Below are 9057 nucleotides of genomic sequence, written 5' to 3' on the forward strand. Positions count from 1 at the left end.
GTTATGCCTGAAGGTCAGAAAGCTTGCAATAAACAAGATATTTGCACAGATTTGAGTGTGCGGACACTGCTTTTTCATTCACCAAGTTTGATATTGAAAACTCAGACCCAAAAAGGATTGATGCACTCACAGAAATCATTTCTCCAAGGCTGCACGCCGGCATCTGGGAGACCGTTGCCAACTTTGGTTAATGATGGACAGTATTTACCATATTTTTCAAAGTACTAATCACAGTAACACGGTAATCACGGTACCACGGTTTTAATGAAAATGATAAAGAAACTGTACCGTTATCGTCAGGAATTTTACCACGGTTATCATTCAAACTGGTTATTGTTCCATCCCTAAATCTAACCTGAGACTCCACTATAGTTGGCTACAAGGGAAGTAGCCTCGTGGTTTGTTTGCTTGACGGTAGTTCTTCAGTTTAGTTTGGTACTGTAGCGTCGTAGCCTGACTCCGCCAGATGGGGGCGGCATTGTTCCACAAATTCACTTGGTTGTGAAATGTGAACCAACTTACATCCATATGGCAGCGTCAGGTTAGTAGCGTTGGCCCAGTGGGCTAACTGGGAGCTCCATTTGTGAGGCCAATGCGGAAGTAACTTAAATCTGCATTCTTTCGAACGGCAAAAGTCCAGTTACATGGAAGTGAATGGGAAAATGCCTGTACTTCTCACTTGATTTATGGCCCCTGTAAACACTTTCCTAATGAGTTTATGGCCTCAATCACCAGTTTCAAGTCTTCTTCACTACAGCATGATGTTCATTTAGTCAATTATGCTCCCAATTCGAGTAAAATAGACGATAAAAAAGACTATGTTTTGGGGCGTGATTGACAGGTCGCCTGTCCACTGATTCCACAGCTTGCAGATCATAACAGACCAATAGCAGACCGCACTGCAGCTGTTCTCGTCCAAATAGAGACAGTCCGCATGTCTGGGAGCGCCCACAAAATGTTAAACGGCTGGCGCGCGAGTGGGGTAAAACCGCCCATATATCTCATGGGCTGACTCACCAAAAGACGGTGCTGCGGCTCTAAACTACAGGTTTGGGGGTTCTAGAGCAGAACACAAGACGTCTGCTCAGATGTGCGTTTACTGCGGTGGTTAAATCCCTGATCGTGTCTGCCTGGGCTGGGCTATCAGCTAAATTCTAACTTTACTGAATGGATAGAACGGGTTTTTTTACCCCACCCTGACCACGCCCCCAGCCAGGCTGAGCCAGCTAAACCAGCGTCTATGACGAGACGTGGCCTCAACCTATACAGGTCACTTCTGTCTCCGAAAAACCAAGATGGTGACTGTGAAAAAAAGCCAACTTCGAGGCTTCAAAACGCGGGTCCAAAAACCAATGGGTGGTGTCATGGTAGCTACGTCCAGATATATATAGTGTCTATGCGTAGGCCTACATATTCACAAACACCCCTGTTGCATGTAAGCAAAGTCAATAACAACAGCAATTAATGTCACTTTGTCCAGAGTTGGACACTTTTGCTGCTATTGTCCTAACTCGGACAACTTCAGTTACTGTTATAAACAACCATGTAATGTTTCCAACTAGTTTGAATGTGTAAACATCAAGTATAATTTCTGACCTTTCTAGCAATATATCATTTTAATCATGCACTTTCGATTTGTCTTTACCAGACTCCGAAAGATAATCCTATTGCCAGTGCTAGGCTTACCGTGAGGCAGACACCCCTGGCTCCATGCTAATGTCAATATTAAGGCATTAAAAGGTTTTTCTGATAATGATTCTGATTCTGATAATTTGCCACACAAATTACTCTTATAATAACTTTTCAGATTTTATATACATTAGCCTACTTATCTATTGATTGTTACATAAATATTGTAAATTAAATCCTGAAGGAACAGGACATTGTGCATCACTGAAAGAAAGAAAGAAAGAAAGAAAGAAAGAAAGAAAGAAAGAAAGAAAGAAAGAAAGAAAGAAAGAAAATCAGTCTGTGAGGTGGTTTAGTGTGTGGCAAGCCAACTTTTGATGGGCATGTCTATCATTGCTCAAACTGAACTATGGCTCTGTACTATAATCCATATAGGCTATGTATTTGCTAGGTGTAGTCTACAGCAGTATAGACCTGTCTATAAGGAATGTATTGTCTTTGCTAGGTGTAGTCTACAGCAGTATAGACCTGTCTATAAGGAATGTATTGTCTTTGCTAGGTGTAGTCTACAGCAGTATAGACCTGCCTATAAGGAATGTATTGTCTTTGCTAGGTGTAGTCTACAGCAGTATAGACCTGTCTATAAGGAATGTATTGTCTTTGCTAGGTGTAGTCTACAGCAGTATAGATAGACCTGTCTATAAGGAATGTATTGTCTTTGCTAGGTGTAGTCTACAGCAGTATAGACCTGTCTATAAGGAATGTATTGTCTTTGCTAGGTGTAGTCTACAGCAGTATAGACCTGTCTATAAGGAATGTATTGTCTTTGCTAGGTGTAGTCTACAGCAGTATAGACCTGTCTATAAGGAATGTATTGTCTTTGCTAGGTGTAGTCTACAGCAGTATAGATAGACCTGTCTATAAGGAATGTATTGTCTTTGCTAGGTGTAGTCTACAGCAGTATAGACCTGTCTATAAGGAATGTATTGTCTTTGCTAGGTGTAGTCTACAGCAGTATAGACCTGTCTATAAGGAATGTATTGTCTTTGCTAGGTGTAGTCTACAGCAGTATAGACCTGTCTATAAGGAATGTATTGTCTTTGCTAGGTGTAGTCTACAGCAGTATAGATAGACCTGTCTATAAGGAATGTATTGTCTTTGCTAGGTGTAGTCTACAGCAGTATAGACCTGTCTATAAGGAATGTATTGTCTTTGCTAGGTGTAGTCTACAGCAGTATAGACCTGTCTATAAGGAATGTATTGTCTTTGCTAGGTGTAGTCTACAGCAGTATAGACCTGTCTATAAGGAATGTATTGTCTTTGCTAGGTGTAGTCTACAGCAGTATAGACCTGTCTATAAGGAATGTATTGTCTTTGCTAGGTGTAGTCTACAGCAGTATAGACCTGTCTATAAGGAATGTATTGTCTTTGCTAGGTGTAGTCTACAGCAGTATAGACCTGTGAGCCTTCCTGCCACAGCTCCATACACGGCTTTCTCTGAATCAGCTGACTGTACTACTACTGCTCTTCTGTTAATCCCATAACATTGAAGGACTTCTCCCCATGGTATTTTCACCTGTGTCAAATAAGCGTTTGAATTCAGAAATAGCTGCTCCGCGATCACACTACAGACGTTCACAAGGGGCATTAGTCATCCTGTGGAAATGGAACTCCCGAGCTCCAAAAGGACTGCAGAGAGCAAGTGATTCTACCCTCAGAGAATAGCCATAACGTCAGTGCTGTGGAGGCACAAATACAGCTTAATAGAATTTGTTTCAGATGAGGGAAAAATACAGCCTAACATTGGCTTACTGGAGTTGTGAAGTGGTCAAGCACTTAGACTACGCAGCGAAGCCTTTCTGGAAAAATAAAATTATCTCTCTTGATTATCTCTAAACTAGCCTCTTCTGGCCCAAACCCACTAACACATTAATTAAATGCCTGCAACACAAAACTAATGGTGTATGATTTATACATGCTAAGCACTGCCATATGTTATCAAGCACGTTTCCCAGAGAGAAAGGAAAATCAATAAAATGCAATCAACAAGGCATCAAGAAAGAACCCATTTAGATGCCGGCTATTAACGCCTACAAAACGGCCACTTACATTCTACTCATCAGATTCTGTGTATAAATAGATATCCAGCAGCTCCAAACATTTGAAAGACAATAACTACAATATATCCACAGCTACTGCACCTGTAGCCTGGCACACCTGTAGCCAGCACACCTGTAGCCTGCACAAAATACTGTGGAATAGCACTTTCCTAACCAGGGTTAGCTACTTGACCCATGTCCAAACCTTTTGTCAATTCACACCAAGTCAGTCAACACAGGTTAATCCCTAGTCATGACAGACAATTCAGAAAGGACCTGGGTCAAAACCCGGGAGAGATGCATAACAATAAGCATAGTACCGTAGGAATTCCTATGGTAAAACCTGATTGGCTGGGCTGTTGTTTAGTCAAGTTTTAGTCGACGAAAAGACTAAAGAGTATTTTAGTCTTGTCTTAGTCAAATAAACTTAAAAGTCTGAGCATTTTAGTCTCATCTTAGTCTTGGGGACAAAGGTACTCGACGAACATTTTTCGTCATAGTTTTCGTCGACGAAATGAACACTACTTCAGAATCAGAATCACTCTTATTGCCACAATATGTAAATTACATATATGAGGAATTTGTCTTATGCAGCGTAGCGGTCACATCAATATTCAGAGATAAAGAAGTATAGGAAAAATAACTAAAAGACAATCGCAACATTGCAAGTGCAATCCTATATAATATAATATATATACATGAGTGGAGGAGTGTTCATTAGGCATTAAATATGGATTTACATTGAATTTACAGTCTGAGTTAAATAGGGAGTGAATTTACATTCCAAGTTAAATAGGCACCGGGAGTCTCTTCCTTGCAGCACCCCTACTTAAAAAGAGTTCCAGCGTCCCTGGGTGTGGTGCCATTCATACTGAAATCAACCCTGGTCTGTCCCACCTCGAGGGGTGGTCAGGCAACCCGGGTTAACCCTTTCAGAGCCAAGATCAACCTGGGAATAACCTGGGGACCCTTGGTGTGAACGGGGTATAATAGTGCATGTATGGACTAATGGACCCTCATTTTCACAAGTGCAGGCCTCTAAACAGGCATGTTTGTGGTTACTCACCTGTGGTCTCTACTATTCCTTCTAGTATCACCACAATTTCAAACTGATCTGTTTGCATGGATCTCTGGGAGAGTTCGTAGAAGGGGCTTTTGGTGTCAATCACATGGCAGATAGTGAGTGGTGAGACGAGAAAGAGCTGGTCTGCCCCAGTACTGAAACCCACGTCCAACTCCAACTGATCCAGCGGAAGAAACTCGCCTTCGGGCGTCTGGCGAGACTATGGAAGCGTACAGAGAGAGAGAGATGATTGGTGGGGGGAGGAAGAGGGGAGAAGGGTCCGACTACAGCTACCAAGTGAGCCTTTGTGACAGCTATTCACATTTTGTAAGCAGCAATCAGAGCAATCAATCATCACCCGGTCAAAGAAATCACTGTACTTTTCTTATAATATTCCTAAAGGGACTCAGAAATATCCATCTCAACAAGTCACCAAATCACCATTTAGTCTTAAAAAAAAAATCAAGAGAAGCAAAATCAACTTATTTCATGAATTGTGTTGAATCAAGTGACCTTTTGTATAGCCTACGAGGAGAGCGATCTGCCTTATTGTGAGCTGTGTTAAGACAGTGGAATGAACTCAAACCTCTGGCAGAGTTGTTCCACTTGTTTTGAGAAAAACAATATTATCACAGTATGACTTGATATTGCTTCCAGTTGATCTGTGGCACTCCATTTCATAGTGATCTTATAGCACTTAGCACATCTTCTGTTATTGTATTACTCTTAGACTATTATAGGATTATGAAATGTATAGTTTTGAAGGGACATTTGTATGAGTCCACCATTTATTATAGGATTTGTATAGATTTTTGCAAAGCCAGGAGATATAGACAGCAGAGGGAACTCCACTGGTGAGAAAACCAAGTTGTAGCCTGGAGGCAACACAAACTCCCTCCACACTTTGTAATTCAAATTGTTCAATCAGGTGCAAAAATGAGTAAATGGAAACAATACTCCAAGACCTCACTCACTGAATACAGACATGGACATTTTGTCGTGTTAAGGGCATTTTTGCAAACATGGTGGTGGATTTTTTTTCTCCTCCTCAATGAGACACAAATAGAGTCAAAAAGTGTAATTGGGGGGATTGTGTCTGTCTGGTGAAAATAACAGGCCTTCCCTGCTATGGCACATCAATTAGCCTACACAAAGAATGGTCCAATGGGTGATTATGGTCATCATGTGTATCCATACACTGTACAGTATAGGTCTACAAGTGGACATGGGCATGATGATGCTTGTTAATGTCATAATGCAGAGGAGTAAATGCTTAACCTGTGTGTGTGTGTGTGTGTGTGTGTGTGTGTGTGTGTGTGTGTGTGTGTGTGTGTGTGTGTGTGTGTGTGTGTGTCTGTCTGTCTGTCTGTCTGTCTGTCTGTCTGTCTGTCTGTCTGTCTGTCTGTCTGTCTGTCTGTCTGTGTGTGTGTGTGAGAGAGAGAGAGAGTGTGTGTGTGTGTAGATATATATCTAAACCATGCATTTGATTGGACTGGGGCATAATAAAACATTAAAAAAGAAAAAGAACAAAAATGCGCAGCCACCAAGTAGTCGCACTTACTTTCAGCAATTTGCAGCGGATCTGTGCGGAGACCATATGGCTATTACGCAGGTTGCCGACCCTGAACATGAGAGTTAGTTTCCCATCTCGCATAGAAATAGCCGCATGTTCACTGAACATCAACGTCTCGGCCCTTTTTTTGGGCTGAGACATCTTGATGAACATGCAGCCGATCAAAAAGGCATCGACGATCGATCCGAGGATCGACTGGAAAAGAAAGAGAATGATCCCCTCTGGACATTTGTCTGTGATGTATCTGTAACCATATCCTATGGTGGCCTCAGTCTCTATGAAGAACAAAAACGCTGAGGGAAAGTTATAGACATTGGCCACACACGGAGTATACTTGTCATCGTGGGTTCTGTAGAGGTCTCCTCTGATGTATGCAATGATCCACCACATAGAGGCCATGAAAAGCCATGCGACTGTGTAGGTTAAGATGAAAATGAATAGATTCCAGCGCCATTTCAAATCGACCAGTGTTGTGAATAAGTCCGAGAGGTATCTGCTGGTCTCTCCACTCAGGTTTCCATGCTGAACGTTACATCGACCGTTCTTGTCCACGAAGCGTTGCCTCTTCTTCTTTTTCTCTGGGGGAGGCTGGTTGAATCCAGACCCGCTAGATGAGGTGGTCACTACCTGATAATCGTCCCCAAATTTCTTTCGAAGTGCAGACATACTACGATGACAGCAGCGAAAGAAATAAGAAAGGATTCGATGGGAAAGTCTCGGCTGTATAGTTGCTGCAGTCCTCAGTGCCCGTGCGCAATATGCCTCCTAATTGGAAATAAGACGAGAAAAAAGTGCGCTGTCTTCGCCCTAAACTAGTCATGCACCGTCCACGTTCTCCACACACCACTGTTGCTACAGTCCACAGCCATGAAATGTCAATAATTTACGAGTCATTTACAAACGCCGAGGAGAAGAGCCATATGAAAAAAAATAGGCGACGCACAGGATAAGGTATCCAAACGCGCCAGTCGCAGTCCAGGTTTTACAGTTGTATCATTTGGTGCGTCGTGGATAAACGTTACTCATCGCCCGTGCAGGTTGCAGCACTGCAGATTTGTTGTCCTCAAATAGTAAACGTTCATCCGAAAGATGAAAATTCTTCAGTGGCCCATAAAACACCAATATCTCTGCGTAATTAATGGTTGGAAACGGTTTCCTCGTTGAAACGGATCTGCGCGCACTTCCAACCGATGTGATGGTGTTGGAGAGGATTCGGTCAGTCCTTCTTCCTTCGTGGTCTGTATACATAGGATACGAATGGCATCCAAGCATATGACTGTAAAATATGATGGACTGGGGGAGAAAAATCACTGTCCCACTGTCGTCATTTTTGGCTGCGCGCATCGACGTTAATGCCAGCCTCTCTTGTACCGTCCGTCCCCTCTTCTAATGGAAATTCGACTGTGTTCTCATGGTCAGCTAATAGAGATCCAACAGATGCTCCTTTGACTCCTCAGATCCTTTCTTTTCCTTCGATTACCCCGCACGGATCCTGTGCACTTCCACGTTCCCTACGCAATGATGCAGATCATGCAGCTGCACTCACTAATGCCTACTGGTACTACAGACATAGCCTACCCTACACAGTTTGGAGGGGGAGGGAAGTCTGTGCTACTTTGAAAGTGATTTATTTTCTCTTCTTCCTAGCAAGTGGCCACATCTGTGAAATTACAATAAATTGCAATAAATGTCATGAAACCAATCAATCACATTGAATGCAACATTTCATAATAATCTATTCGATGCCTGTAACAGGATAATTAATATAGGCTGCTGGCTCTTTGTAAGGTTGCCATATTGGTGAGAGCAATTAACGTGGCCCCAACTGTAGGCTATATGATGATGGTCATGATAATGATGATGATTAATTATTAATGATTAATTATTAATGATTAATTATTATTATTATTATCATCATCATCATCATCATGTTAACTCAGTGGAATAAATGTATGACGAAATGTGAGAAATGCTGTAGAATAAATGCACGCAAAAATGTCAGAAAAATAAAATAGTTTCTGCAACAGTAAACATAACAGTAAAATCTGTTTTCATCTCTACTACATGTAAAGCATGGTTAGTCTCACTTTGGCCATGGCAGCCTATATGTTTCAGTGTTGTGTATAACATGCAGTGTATCATGATGACCTGAGAAGCAGCATTATCTACAGTAGGAGGAAAGTCACCTCCCATGTGTGGTGGACAGTTATAGATGCATCTTCTTTACCGGCTGTTCTTCTGGGTCACCTCTGTTAACAGCCACTGATAACCCCCTTCAATCCCATGGGCGGGTGCACCTGCTTTAGTCCCACAACGGCTTCCTCCCCCCCCCACAGGGGTGCATGGACATTGTTCATCTGAACGGGCTAACAGGTTCTATGCAGGAAAGCTGTTGACACTCGCCACAGACTCACGAGCTCTGATGGAGCTGCACCCACAATGCACTACACCCGATTCACTCATCATATTACAGTACCCAGCGCATGCATGTCACCAAGGAATACACCCACACACCCTGTCTCTCTCACACACACACACACACACACACACACACACACACACACACACACACACACACCGACACACCCTGTCTCTCTCACACACACACACACACACACACACACACACACACACCCTGTCTCTCTCTCACACACACACACACACACACACACACACACACACACCCACACACC

The 9057-nt window shown here is 42.6% G+C and overlaps 1 protein-coding gene across 1 annotated transcript in view; it reads right to left on the bottom strand.

Moving 5' to 3' along the window:
* Positions 1–7030, bottom strand: part of kcnj3a (potassium inwardly rectifying channel subfamily J member 3a) — a gene marked incomplete at both ends in the record, with an annotated part of 51157 nt that extends 44127 nt beyond the window's left edge. Inside the window, 2 exons of the mRNA XM_083641328.1 lie at positions 4795–5011; positions 6353–7030. Of these exons, the coding sequence (XP_083497454.1) occupies positions 4795–5011; positions 6353–7030 (895 nt within the window). The remainder of the gene's footprint in view (positions 1–4794; positions 5012–6352) is intronic.
* Between the last annotated feature and the right edge of the window lie 2027 nt (positions 7031–9057).

The sequence above is a fragment of the Poromitra crassiceps genome (assembly GCF_964638095.1).
Source record: "Poromitra crassiceps genome assembly, chromosome: 8".
Taxonomy (NCBI): domain Eukaryota; kingdom Metazoa; phylum Chordata; class Actinopteri; order Beryciformes; family Melamphaidae; genus Poromitra; species Poromitra crassiceps.